At 39.7% G+C, this 15277-nt stretch overlaps 1 protein-coding gene across 3 annotated transcripts in view; it reads right to left on the reverse strand.

Annotated features, from left to right (window-relative positions):
• The window catches only part of LOC128743586 (CUGBP Elav-like family member 2), a 439607-nt gene that overhangs the window by 43333 nt on the left and 380997 nt on the right, over window positions 1-15277 (reverse strand). For all 3 annotated transcript variants that reach the window (XM_053840187.1, XM_053840185.1, XM_053840188.1), the window contains one exon: window positions 353-531. In XM_053840187.1, the coding sequence (XP_053696162.1) occupies window positions 353-531 (179 nt within the window). The remainder of the gene's footprint in view (window positions 1-352; window positions 532-15277) is intronic.

Here is a 15277-nt window from a genome sequence, read left to right on the forward strand (position 1 = left end):
TGCCAGCAACCAACCAACGGAATGGCGTGGGTCTTTTACGATAAGAACGCTGAACAAGTGTAATAATAAGGGTTGTTTTTGACTTTTTTGTATCGCAAAGTGGTTTTTATTCTTACCCAAGCAAGAAATATCATCTGCAATTCACTTCACGAATTTATCTGTTCGTGCCTGAAATCGTTTTCCTGGGAAATATTTAATTTCGCAAAATTCATTCGTTTTGTTTGGCATGAAGATGGAATTTTATGCTGGCACTGGCAAATCCCGAAACGAAATGAAGACTACTGCTGCAAACCCACTCTAAGCAAATATCTAAAGCTGATTCAAAACACCATCAACTCAAGTTTCCACCTACCTTAATTGCCCCGATCGCCGCCTGTTTGGTGGCGAAGGTGACGAACGCACAGCCTTTGCTTTGTCCGGACGGATCCCGCAGCACCGTACATTCCTCGATTGTACCGTGGCCGGAGAATAGTTGCCTCACATCAGTTTCATTGTACTTTTTACTTAGCATACCTACGAACAGCTTCCGCTCTGAAAGGATACAAAAAGAATTTGAAAACAAAAATCATTAACTGTTTAATTGACTCTTCGAATGAAAAGAAGAAAAAAATTCAGGACCAAGATCCTTGAGTAGCACATTTCTGCTAGTTTCACAGACTCTGACTCAATTGTAGGGGGAACAGAATCAAGCACACATCTAAAAGCGGTATCTGCATTGGAATGGTTTTTATTGAAATTTCTGTAGCGCTCAAGATCGGTTTGGTCTTGAAAGCAACAAACGACAAAAAGCAGCATCAACACGCTAGACGTCGTCGGTTTTCAACCGTACACACAACCCAGTAGATTTCGACTTTCATTAACAGCATTACCTGCCTGAGTTTGAACCCGCAATGTGTGGAGGCGTGAGACAGGAATGTATCGGATAGGACTGCAGCAGCAGCCAGCAACAGCAGGATTACCATTGTCGGCAGCTCTTCTCCCATGCAATCATTTCAAGTAACTTAATAAGAATCCGAACCGTCAGAAGCATAGTTCACTTCAATGGTATGGCTCCCATCAGGGGAGACCGGATCCGGCTTACTCTGTGTATGGTAAAGGACCGACTTTACAGCGAAATGCTTCTAAAGCCCTTGAGAGATCTCTTTTTTCCTGCTCCACAGTGAATTGCTACTGCACAGCGGGGTCTCGTTCTCGTTCAGGTTCAGCAGTCTACCAGTGCTGGAACGGAACGAGGGCTTTTCTCTCATATAGAAATGAAGTGAAGGAAGCTGATCTCAAGGACACGCAGCCGGTGTGCAGCATAGGCGGAGACGAATAAGAGTGATAACGAAGCGAATCTATCCTGGTAATCCGACGATACACACATACACGTATCACACCAACAATCTCAACGAACCAGGAATCCTTGTAAACACTTGTACCTCTATTCTTATTCCGTCCGCCTCCGTAATTGGTATCAGGGCAGTACCAACACATAGAGATGTGCAAACAGTAACGTTACTGAGTTGAAACCTGCAATTTTCGTACACTGTTCACAAAAGTCCACTATTTTTTACACCACAGCTCGATGACCAAGCGATACAAGATTACAGCAGTAACGAAGCTGATAAACAGGATCACTTTATACTGTGTCAGCAGCAGCTTATCGTTAAATTTTCATCTGCCGCGTTTCAGAACTTTAAGTGAGAGTTAGTTGCGGTTTATCGGATTCTCCCAGTTTCGCACCAGAAATGGAGTCAAATTATCCCGACTGCGGCCCGGCAGGAAGCAACCCATTTTCCATAGTATTTATTTTCCTGCTTGAGATCCTACTGCGCGTCAGAGGTCCTACCGTTCACATTCAAAGAGTATGGGTATAGAGTAGAGTCAGTGTAGAGGACATTCGCTGTTTACCTCTTCATATTCGTCGACACTCGCCGGCAAACTTGGGTGGAGAAGAATGCTTTCGGAGCGACAAAGCCTTCGCCGCTTTGCTCTGTTCGTACTCCTTCGTCGTACGCAGCAGTAATTTGAGATCCGGATGTGTATTGCTTGCATCGAGTGGAGCTTTTCCAATGGAAAGCGGGGCGAACATATTCAGCTGCAAAACTCTACTGAGATTTTATGATTTCATCTCCTACCGGATACCGCACAATGCTGGTTTCGTTAATGGTGATACAGCACACGGAATTAATGACTATCGGAATATTCTTGTTTGTGCGTTAATGTTATGCAATGTTCGTTTTTCTTTGTTGTTGAATGAATGAAATGGCTTAGAATAGATGTACGATTTTGCTGCACCAATATACTCACTGCCATCATCAGCGTCGGTAGCCATAACTGCTACTATTGATGATAGGAAGCGGGCATCGGTTGCAAACATCGCTAATTGGCCATTAGGCGAGGCAACAAAAAATAGAAGATCAATAGAAGTACAAACGAGTTGAGGCACTACTTAAATGGGAATATGTGTATATAATTAATCCGGAATCAATAGAAGTTAGTTTGAAGTAAGGTTTCCACAAAAGAGAATAAATTATTAGGTTTAGTTTTTTAGTAATTTTAGTTTTCCCCCTCGCTCACATGCGTTTTCCTAGAAGATTTTAAATATCAATCAGTTGAATAAATAAATAATTTCGTTTTCATGTACGTCTTCACTTTACTCAGTTAGCAGTAGCAACATCTAATAATGGCTTACGTAACCGTAATAAAATACTCATTTCTGCCCGACGGGATCCTTCAACCAGCCGTCCGTCGTCAGGAGCAGCTTGAGCCTGGTTACACAGATTCAGTGCAAGATGCATATTTATGGAAACATTTAGTAGACAGAGAAGACTTCTCTTCCGATTTCAGCAACTATAACGCTATCCGCTCATATAAAACGGATGTGCATTAGTCTCTCGGATGGAGCAGCTACTGGCCTCCGGCACGTTAACGTTGCCGTGGATGCACTGTTTTCCAGCATCATCACAATATATGCTAATAAAGCAAAAGAAAAACAATATTGTAGGCAAAATTGAAAAATTTGCTTCCCATTACACATACACTGCAGCAGAATAAGCTGAGGTTGTGGAAGAAAGAACCGACCAGACAAGGTTGATTTAAAAGTCAATTTGGCCACCGCAGTTTAATTTTCCATCCTGTAGCTAACTTTGCTGCTTCATCTTCTCAAGTTCACATGCAGTAAGCGTGTCTGTTTTAGTTCAGTGCAGTGACAGGATCACCGGATAAGCTCGCTGTAGACAGCTGGTCAAGTAATGTGGCTTTCTACTTACTACGGTATGAAAAGTGCAGCAAATTCGTGCAGCTACTCTGATCCAATTTATAATGATAATTATTATCCTCACCTGGTGCACCACATTTAAAAAAACACAGTAGAATAAACTAGCACAAACCTGTCCGAAAAGACAGGAAACGAAAGTTCCCGACAAAAATTTAAATTAGACCACTGGAAAATTACACGACCTTCGTTTGTAAAATATTTCATTCTGTGGTAATTAAAAACTTTTCCGGCTGCAAAATCACAACATTTGCGCCCTTCCTATAGTCTCCGCCCGCGATGCGTGCTTATAATTCCGAATGCGAAAAGACTGTAACCAACCCTTCAGTTCGGTTGGTTGGTAACCATCCGGAGAAGTAGATCCGGTACAGGCAGGCCGGCAGGCAGGAATAATGTGCCGAATCAAAAATCACGTAATGCTTGATATTTCGCTCAAAGTTTGAACCGCCGTTGAACCGCCCTCTCTTCCGATTCGGCTGGAATTAAATGTGCGCCAAGAACGTACGGCCTCCGGAAAAGGTAGAGTTGAACTCATTCCGCCTGGCTGGATGCTCGACTGACTAGTCAGACGCAACGGAAAAACGCGGGTAGAATGTTGGTAAAGACTATGTATGAAATATTATTTTTAATGTCACACAACTAGTGTACAATTTGAGATTTTTTTGCGCAACATTTTGTAACGGGTGTTGTGGAATAGAGTTTCCCACTCTTACAGCAGCCTCTATTTGGGATCACGGTCAAAATCAAAATTGCACCGGAAAAAGTTTCACCGCCACTCTTGATGTAAAAGTTCAGCTCAAATGATAGGGATTTCCGCCACTCGACAGGAAAATCTTGTTCCCTAACTTAACAATGAAATATCAAGTTTAAAATTTGATTTTTATTCATATGATTTAAGCCTCAAACGGTAATCCACTAATCCCATATAACCCAATATTCATTGGGACATCTCTATTTCCCGGCATCGTTTCAGCACCAACTCCTGCAGTAGAAGAATCCGAATAAAAGCGCCATTGGCAACCGTGCGCAATTTTCCATCATGCCAGGCAGTCAGACAGGCAGTCGACAGAAAGCCACATGTGCCTCGCAAATCTTTTCTCTTTTTCGTTTTTTTTCTCTCTCGTCGAATGAGTTCGGCTGAAAGTTGCAAAATTATTTCGCAACCTGGGTTCGCTGTTTCGGCTTTCGGTGCAAATTTTCGGCAAATCTAAAAGCCGTATTTACTTTTTCCACCATCGTCAGCATCGTCAGCATCATCAGCATCAGTAGCGTAGCGGCAACAAGTACGCTTCTAACGGGGAGAAAATTCTGCTTTACATTATATTCGACCGGTTCAATGGAAGCATGGCTTACATGGGTCCTGTCTGACGTTGTGGACGCTCATACCTTGCAAGAGCAAGCAATTGAATCGATCCAAGCTTTAGAACCTAACGGCGACTACGTTCGTGAAAACACCGGAATACCGGGAAACCGGTTGGGGATTACTTTTTTTAGCAGTTTTCTCGGTTGTCCGTCCCCAGGAGAGACTACGGAAGAAAAGCAATTTTGTTGCTGAAGCAATTAATACCTGTGGATTAGGTGATTTTTTCGACCCGTGGAATCAGGACATATGAAAAGAAGGGTTTCAAAGATATTAAGGAACTTTTGTAAACACGTTTTTACTTACTACACATAATTGCTGCGGGATTATCAATATAAATTTACTTGTAAATAATAAATTACCAAGGATCAGTTTTTAGTTCATCGATATTATTTATTGAATTAAATAACTAACTTGATAATTAACTTGAAAAAGTACTTTGTAAATGGCAGTTAACCCCACCTTTCCATTTCTTCGGTAGTCGTTCCGTCGTGTAGGCCATGCCCATCTTTACCGTAGCTTGGAAAAATGAAAAAGAAGTGATGAGGTAGTATTTACTTTACAAAAGGCCTCCGATTAAGCAAATCTTCCATATTGATGTTATTCCTGGCGGCTAACAGCCGCCGTTGCTGTGTGCGGACATTCTGCTACCTACACACTAGCGCATGCCCAACCTCACATCGTCTTCCTGCATAGCTTTTTCGTGAGTTAAATAACTCCTGAGCAATCAGCTTCCCGGGAGCCTAGTGGCGCACTAGGAAACGAATTTTACATTACTTTTTCTTTTCTTCTTCATTTTCCGCCTCGATTCTACTCACAGACAGGCGTGCGAGCCCTCGCGAGTAATCGGCATCAGCAGCTCGGGCTGCAACGACGAACGACGAGCGACGACTGTAGCTGATAGCTAAACACACACTCGCAAAATCTCGTTGCAGTGCATGAATAAATGGGAGTGGGAGTCCGAAAGGGATGCTTATGCCAGCGTGTTCGTTAGAATGAGTGCGCGTGTGTGCGTGTGGGCCCGCTTAGTTAGTTTCGAGGCACGATGCCACGATGGTCTAACAAGCCAGTCGTCGTATGTTCGAATCTCGGCTAGGCGGTGCTGCTAGATAGATTCAGTAGGATTGTTGCACTAGCCTCATTACTGTCCTGTAATCTAATAGCTGGCTGTGAAGTCTGTTGATAAAGAAGGGGTCAAGTCTTAGAAAGACATTCAAACCCAAGGCTTTGCTTTGGGTGTGTGCTTCGCAACACTGGTTCAAACTTCCATTTCTGTTTTGTAACAACAACTTTCCTTGAAGCGTACCACGTCGCCGAAAAAGTATCACCGGTGAAAAGTAGATTCGTCTGAGAAAATGGCTGCTACTATTTCTGTAAATTCGTGAAGAATCAAGAGTTTTAAAACAGAGTATTATCGACCATAAACGGCCCAAATAACAATATGAGTTATTGCACAGCGGTTCATGTGACCAATTTTGGTTGAAAAAAGGCATCATAAGAGTGAAATAAAACTGAAATGATTACTTGAGGAGGGAGCGATTTTAATTTGAATCTTTGGAGAAATCTCTGGTTTAAGTTGTGAAACTACAAATTTAGTGAAGAAATTGTTTAAAAGCAATACTGCAGCAATCCCATGGAAAAAATGGTAATAAAATTTAGATTTATTGATTTCCGATTTTGTTACAATTTGAATTTTCGTCCTCTTTTTTTCTTTGCCAACGTTCCAAAAATGGAATGGTAGCAACCAAGGCTATGTTTTTGGTATCAAATAGTTGATGGAATCATTATATCTATGCATTAGTATTAGTGAACATCAAATGTTGAAAACGACTAAGGTTTTCGAAAAAATAGCGCGAAAGAATCTACGCCATATCTTCTTTGGGCTACCTGCTTGTGAGTCATGAACAAGACATTGACTCGAGTGTAAAAACTATCGAGATATTACATTGCTCAATTCTGCCTATAAGGTACTTTCCCGTATCCTGTTCTGTAGACTGAGACCGTTAGCGGAGTCCTTCGTTGGCGAGTAGCAAGCTGGTTTGCACGAGGGTCGCCCCACAACGGATCAGATGTTTACACTGCGATGTTTGCTCGGTTGAGACGGTACTGTCAAATGTATCAACATTGAGCCAAAGTGAACGAACAAGCCCTGGTTACTACACCAGTTCCGGGAGCGCAACTTCCATACTCATCATCTGCTCGTCGACTTTAAGGCGGCGTACGATTCAGTCAAACGAAATGAGCTGTGGCAGATAATGCCAGAACACTAAACTGAGTGATGACGCAGATTCGAGCAACACTGGATAGGTGCAATATGAGAAAATATGCTTAGCTTTGCGAATGACGTCGATATTATCGGAATCAACCGAAGAGCAGCGGAAGAGGGCTTTTAAATGGCTAGCAGTGAGATTGGGACTTACCATTAACACCGCCAAAACGAAGTATATGGTTGCTGGCAGCAAACGTTCCGGTGAGTCCAAGCGGTGTTGGTGCCGAGGTGGAATTGGACGGGAAACGACATAAAATAGTTGAGGATTTAATAGCCCGTGAAATGAGACAACGAGATAAGCCGCGAAGTGAAACGGCTAATTGCAGCCACGAATCGGGCTTTCTACGAATTACGTAGTTAGTTGAAGTCCCGTAGTTTGCAAATTCGCACAAAACTGGCACTCTACAGGACACTAATCCTTTTGATGGCCCTGTGCGAACATGAATCATGAACGCTAAAAGAAGCTGACCGACGAGTCCTTGGGATTTGAGCCTAAAATTCAGCGATCCATACTTGGTGGTAAAATGGAAAATGGAGTGTGGCGCTGATGCCTGAACTACGAGCTATATTAAGTATACAAATATGCTGATACAGTGATGGTAGCAGGGACGTAAAATGTACTGGTTGGTGACAAAAATTTGAAGACATTTACCATGTTGCTGGTACACAAGAACCGAAAAGAAATGCAAGAACAACGAAAATATCTCTTGGTCTACGTGTCATACACTCTCCGGTATCGGGGAGAAAATGTTACCAGTCTTGGAGACACTTTTTTGAATTCTGTTTTGCTGTTGCACACATAAACCAAACATACAGCTTTCGTCCAACCAACACGGTTTTAAATGAGAAGGTCCCCAATACACCTCATTCTCTATCACTGCTCCATACTATTCCAACTACAACTGTAAGCAAAAAGCTACAAATGCATGTCATTTTTACGCGACATTTTGTATGAATGGTCGGCTGACATACGAAAATGTTTGTTTATTATCATGTACGTATTCGGGCTAGTCTCGACACGTGCAAGAGATAGGCACTGTCGATACAGAAACAGTACAAAGCGATGGTATTGGTTAGAGTCTGGCATTGCATGCTGGTAAATGTAAAGAAAAAATGTAACCGTTTTGTTGCCTGGAGTCCCGTTTTGGTAGTACAATGTGACAGGCTGCGGTGGGCTGGGCACGTGGCCAGAATGCCCGACGAAAGAGTAGCCAAGACTATTTCAAGAACCGGGAAGAGGTCGTAGATTTCAGGGCTGACCCCGAAACCGATGGATGTGCGGTGTCGAAGACGACGCACAGTCAGCTGGTGTTCAAGGGGATTGAAGAACGACAGTACTGGAGGGCCATAATTCTTTCGGCTCATGATCGATGACGGACCGTCACCAATAAAGTAAGTAAGTAAGCTTTACTAGCTTTACTTTACTAACTCAGCGTTGTTCCACTATAAAATAAACATTTGACACATTCCGCGGGCCGGTATACCAACCAGACATTTTATAAAAGTTGCTTTTAGCATTGTTGAATATTTTTTCATGATTGGGCAATGTTTGAACCTTTCAAAACTGCCTTAATTGGTATTCTAGCATTTTCGGAAGTTATATAAAACGTGTATTGAAAATAAATGAAATTTACAAGAAATAAATGATTTTTCGTGATATTTTTAAAAATACTGCTACAGTGCGCTAAAACATTTCATAATATCATTTGTTTTCGACCAACTTACAAAGGAATATATGCTGAATCCATTCCAAAAATAGTTTGGATGTAATTTTGCAGTTATTTAGTATTTCAAGTGGATGAAATGGGGCCATTTTTTTGCGTTGTAACGTCACGAAAAAGGTGTACTTTTTCGCTTTCGCAGAAAAGTACAAATTCGAACAATCTAATAATCCGTATTCTCTTTGTACTCAAAAATACCTTTAAAACGGTGCCTAAAGAATGATGATAAGTTGAGTAGAACCTAAGTTGCAACTGATTGAAGCTCGCGTTGTAACGTCACGGCGGGCAGACGGACGGATTCAAAACAAGTGAGACATAAGTAATAGCATCGAAACCTTAAGACATAGCATTATAGTTGCTTCAAGAAAGTTTCTTCATTTAAAAAGCACTTGCTAGTGGTGAAAAAATATTTGGACATTAGGGTGTCCTCAAGCAGATACAAAAAATATTTTCTCTATTTTAATTCAGAAATGATTGCTGTCTACCAATGTTGGTGATCCGCGAGAAAACTGCGAGTGGCATTCAACTTTTTCTCGGTATATGAAACGACATCGTCTATCAGTGTATTGCTATATTCATCGTACGATACTGCTCCGTGTGTGAGCACAATCGGCAATCCTGTGAGTTAGTTCTCTCTGTATTGTATCCTGAACGTGTACGCGCCATGGGGAATGCGATTCACTCTCTCGTGATTCGCTCTGTGTGTAAATATCACGGAAAAGGATCGCCAGGCGATAATTTTCGCAGATGAGAAAGGATTGCGATCATTGGATGATTATCGTTCTTTTTTCGATTGGTAAAAAATGTAAGATTTTTCGGTTATGGATATTTTTGTTGCAATTGTGTTGGCGAATAGAGGATATGGTGATGTCTGATATTGTTTTAATATAAATACAAGGCAGCAACTTGCTGTTTAATAAAATGTTTACAAAAAAATATTATGGCTGAATTAAAGAAATGTTGCAGCAAGTTTTGCAATTTAAGAACGAGGCAGCGCGTGGAAAGCAAAGATTTGAATGGCACTGCACGTTTATAAAACCGTTTTGCGTACTCAGTTGTGTTGATGCACTTTTATTCTGGTTATCCATATCACCACCTCTGTGAATTTAGGGCCATTATACAGTGGGATTTCACATTTGGCATTTTAGTAACAAAATACTCCGTTTTTGGCAACATAAAATATTTCACTTCAAAAATATGCTTAAATAACAGTCAGTTTCCGCATACAAGCCTTAAATGACGAAAAAATGAATGTTACGAACAGTATTATTTTTATTGCCGTAGGACTACGTCTTACCGCAGGTTGCCAAAAACTTACTTGCACCGGACGGATAACTCTTGGCGGACTTGCAATCGTTGATTAATAATATTTAGTCAATTTCTAACGCAACTACAGTCAATATTTTCATATCCAAAAAGGGTCTCGATTTGGCACGGTTTCGATTTTGGCAACATAGGGGACCTGCATTTGTTGCCAAATTCGATTAGAAAAACGCGTGAATTCGCGTAAAAACCACGTAAACTTTGTAATTTTCAAACCTAGGTACGTATAAAAAAGACGTTTCGAGCACATCCACGTAAATTCCGAAAATCACGTAAACCGCGTAAATTCCGAAATTCGTTTAAAAAACCGGATTTAATCCATCTGCTGGTGAAAGGAACCTTTGCTATACCATCTTACATGTTATTTGATACAGAACTCGAAACATCTTGGGAACATAATTCAACTGTTAGTTGACGCTTTACAATTTATTCCATATAACTTGTACTGACATTTAAATATAAAGAATGACAAAACCATTTATTTGGTAGTAAAATCATTAAAATCGATTTGGTTGTCCAAAAGTTATTTGAAAATAAGTTTGGCAAAACAATGATTTTTGGAAGAGGGCCTTAGAAAAAGCCAACCTAAACGCCAAACGAAAAAAATACAAATCTAAAATTGTTTTAAAAACGAAAAAGTTTACTAAATTTGAACATAATCAAAGCACTTTTGAATTTTGATAGATCCTTTTTTACAATAAATTGCTGAGTAAGTATAGGTAAGTTGTATTTAGTTACGTCCTTTTAAAGTTTTAAAGGGCAAATTGCTCATATAAAGTAAATAAAAATCATCAATTACACTTCCGCAATGAACCTAAATCGCAGCCTGTATTGTAATTGTTTTGCAAAATACAGTTGGATTTCGAATTTGGCAACAAATGCGTGTCGCCTATGTTGCCAAAATCGAAACCGTGCCAAAATCGAGACCCTTTTTTAAGATGAAAAAATTTAATGAAAGTGCGTTAGAAATTGACTAAAGCTAATTAATCAACGATTGCAACCTTTTTATGTTTATAAAATCCGCCAAGAGCTATCCGTGTGGTGCATGTCAGTTTTTGGCGACCTGCGGTTAAACGTAGTCCTACGGCAATAAAAATAATATTGTTCGAAATCGCAAACTTTTTTTCATGGACACACTTAGGGCAATAATTTTTCGTCATTTCAAGTATGTATGCGAAAATTGATTGATATTAACGCATATTTTTGGAAGTAAAATATTTTATGTTGCCAAAAATGGATACTTTTGTTGCCAAAATCGAGGCATGCCAAAATCTAACCATGCTAAATTCGAAATCCCACTGTATGCCCATTGGCGAGAAATTTTGAGCCGGGTTAAGTTGCCGTCGAGGGAATGACTACTTTACGACCTGAACCGAATCACATCATCCGTGATCTCAAATCACACTAGAAATATTCAAAATTCAATTGTCATCTCTTCTTCTTTTGCATCCGCCAACGCGGTTCGATACAAATCCACCTGTAAAGGCAAATCACACGTTAAGATAGCAATTTCAAATCTAGTAAAATATTTTAAAATGAAGTCTATTATGTTAAAAGACGTAGTCCTACGTCAAAATTATCAAGCTCATTTTTATGTAATAACGGCCAGCTTAGTGTTTACACAGCTGTGCTAGTGGTATACGGCTTCTATTTGCCAATTTCAATTCAAAATTATGCGTAGGTACCCGCTGCTCGTGGATTGTTTCCTTTGTTTGCTGCTTGCGATAAAATTTTATTCCGATCGCTGTACTGCATTATCGCCAAGTGATTCGATCGGAAGTTCAAGACTCATCACTCACTCGTATCGGGAAACGATAATTATCGCCGATCCGTTCACTCGGAGAGAATCAAATATGACACACGCAAGCAGCGATACACACACAAAGCTTTATCGGCGATAGAGGTTCACGTGTTGTTTTTTCGCCTCATTCTTTTGCGTCTTTGGTTCTCTTTTCGCAAGAAGATACAAGCGTGCCGTGATCTGCATGTATTGAATCGGCAAATGAATGGGGAGTGAGTGAGTTTTGATCCGATTCGAACCAACCTTGCTGTCTACAGAAAGTTTGTAAAAAAATTAATTTCAAGAAACTTCGTTGAATACTGAAGATTTATATTTTTTACATGAAAAAAGTTATAGAGCAAAACACTTAGGGACACCCTTAAAAAAAAATTTTTTTTCGATCTAGTTCTCCAATAACGCTTCGTACGCCTTTTAAATGTTCTAAGAAATTGTTAATCGAGTTAAATTGCACATTTTCGTCGCAGATAGTAGAAATTTATCTTTTTTCCTTAAGGAGCTATCCCTTGTTTCTTTTATTTATACATGTTCATCTACGGTTGCCTTCATAATATTTTTTTTTAGATTTTCCACAGTCTTCTACCCTAAGTTGTACATGGTGGAATACAGCATAAATTAACTCAAAAAAAAAACAAGTGAGATTAGCTGCTCATAGCTGCTCTCCTTCGAGATACACCCTCTTAAAGAGTACATATAAAAATAAAAAAGCCAGTGATAGTTTCTAAAGGGAAAAAGATAGTGCTCTACTATTTTCGACAAAAATGTGCAATTTAATTAGATTACCAATTTCTTAGAACATTTGTAAGCCACACGAAGGGTTATTAAAGAGCTAGATCGAAAAAAATTTTTTTAAGGGTGTCCCTAAGAGTTTGGCTCTATAACTTTTTTTATGTAAGAAATATAAATGTTAAGTATTCAACAAAGTTTCTTAAAATTAGTTTTTCTACAAATTTTCTGTAGACAGCAACCATTTCTGACTTAAAATAGAGAAAATATTTTTTGTGTCTGCTTGAGGACACCCTAATGTCCGAATATTTTTTCACCACTAGAAAGTGCTTTTTAAATGAAGAAACTTTTCTGAAGCAATTATTATGCTATGTCTTAAGGTTTCGTTGCTATTACTTATGTCTCACTTTCTTAGCATACCTCCCACAGCGCGACGTAATTTGTGAACAACCCCACAATTACGTTGGCGAAATAGTGAAAGACAAATTAACAACACATTTTTGGATTATCCCTTATGTACAGAGGGCAGCAACAGCGATAATTAACGAATATTAAATGAACAGATTTTTCGTGACGTTACAACGGAGCTACGACCCTCTCTGTGCAAAGCAGAGCGTTGTAACGTCACGAAAAGTAAAAGCTGTTTAAAAATTAACTTCACTAACTATCGGAATTCTGAAAACGGCAAGTTGTTCAGTATTCATCTCTTATCAAATCATAGAAGAAAATCTTTAGATAAAATTTGAAAGAGAGCAGAATTTTCATGTTTTTTAACAGAAGAACCAAAAGACGTATTTCTGGCGCGTTGTAACGTCACGCTACATATTTGCTTTCCAAAACAATCTGGGCAAAGCAAATGCTATTAATTTGTCCACTTTTAATAGGAAATTTTATGCTCTTTCCAAATATATAATAATATTTGGGGGTTTCTCAACGATTTTCCCAGCTAAAACATAAATACTGTGCAAAGAAAAGTCAAAACGTTGTAACGTCACGGCGGAATGTGTCATTTGTATATTAAGGACTAAGTGCGGAAGACAATTATTGTTTATGACTTGCTGCAACTATGTTTTCTTTCGAATGATTTATTTTGGGTTGTTGTTGTTATTTGACATAGCTTCGTGCTCTGGTTCAACATGTGGGTCATGTGCTAGTAAAAAAGTTTATTAAAATTTTCAGTTTTTGTGTCTTGGAAAATATGACTTTTGAAATCATAAATCAAGAAACTCGAGAAGGATCTTTGTGGCTTCGAAATGTGGAAAGTATTATGTTACACCTTCCCTGTCGGAGAATGTGGTGTAACGGAATGAAAGCATGTTATTTGTGATACTTGAATGTCGATTACCGCATTTCCTGAATTCTTCTTCTTTATCTTCTGCAGCTTTCTTGCTAGGATACCCAGGATAGTTGGAAAGAATACTATATCATTTTTGAGCTAGCCAACTTCGTGTTTTATCTTAACCTTTAATGAGGTTAGGCATTTAATTATTTTTTTATAACGGTAGTTTTTACTATCGACAAAAGAGACGGTAGAAGAAAGCAAATAAACAAAGGTGTTGAGAGCGTCTAAACAGAATGGGACAAGACGTGAGAAGGAAAGAGCAGAAAATTAATTCAGGGAGGATCATTGATCCACCAGCTTTAGTAAAAAGGAACGGTACACAACTTCTTAAACTTTGCTTCAATGACCCTCCCTTACCTTATTTTCCGCTCATTCTCTTTCACGCCTTGTCCAATTCTGCTTGGACACTACTAACACCTAGTTTCATTACTTTCTTCGTTCGTCTCCTCCGTCGATTGTGAAGACTACCATTATAAAAAAATTGAGCAGTTAGATTTTCTTTTTACGCTGTGTTGAATAGGACGTACACGGATGATATTAGTTGAAAAATAGGTTTCGTCTCCAAAGTTTTAGAGCAAAAACCTGTGTAAAGTAGTTCACACAACTCTTCTGATTTTGTTGTTGTTTGTTGCTTTACTTGTTGTGCGGTCGGGCTAATGAAATAAAAAAAATTGCTTTATTGAGAAGTATTAAAAATTGAGAAAATTTCTATAATTTCTAACAACGCGATAGACAGGAAATCCATTGAGGCGTAGGAAGACGGATCTTAATATTCAGCTACAGATTAATCCTCCGCGTGAGTTCGTAAATTATAGGTAATCTCAGCCTGAATGGGTTTACAGGTGCTCATTCTAATTAATGCTCCGAACGTCGTCCATCCAACTGACACCAGATTCGCAACAAATCCTTTGATTCGTAGCTAATGCTTGACACTAACGCAACAAATTACCAACAAACCGGCAAACTGTCCATTCCGGGCAGAACAGAACAGACTATAGGCAAAGCCACCAACCGAACGGCAGCAAACCCGCTTCTCGGCACTAACTTTCAATTAACCCGGCAGCTGTTAATCCTCCATTATTAAACAATCATCATAATCAGATTATTGTTGTCACAGCTGCTGAGTTTGCTTCTGGACTTCTGACGTAGAGCGCTAGCCCTGTCTTGCCTCGGCGAGCGGCGCTTTTCAGGATTACGGCATCAACCCGAAGCTGCTCTCGCTGTCTGCGATATGTACACACAGAAGTTGAACCTCGACGAAGAAATAATTGAATGAAGTAGACATAACTTAAACATTCTGGGTGCGCTGCTTGATGCGTCTTTCGCAACCGTTGTACATCATGTCGCTGGACAGAGAAAAGATGAAGAGAAGGATGGGTTGGGATTCGTTTTTCGCACTGACGATAACGGGGTAGCATCCGGGAGCCAAATCGACAACAACCGAACAACGATAATATTGTGCACAACTAAATTGCGACA

Source organism: Sabethes cyaneus, chromosome 3, assembly GCF_943734655.1.
Source record: "Sabethes cyaneus chromosome 3, idSabCyanKW18_F2, whole genome shotgun sequence".
Taxonomy (NCBI): Eukaryota; Metazoa; Arthropoda; class Insecta; order Diptera; family Culicidae; genus Sabethes; species Sabethes cyaneus.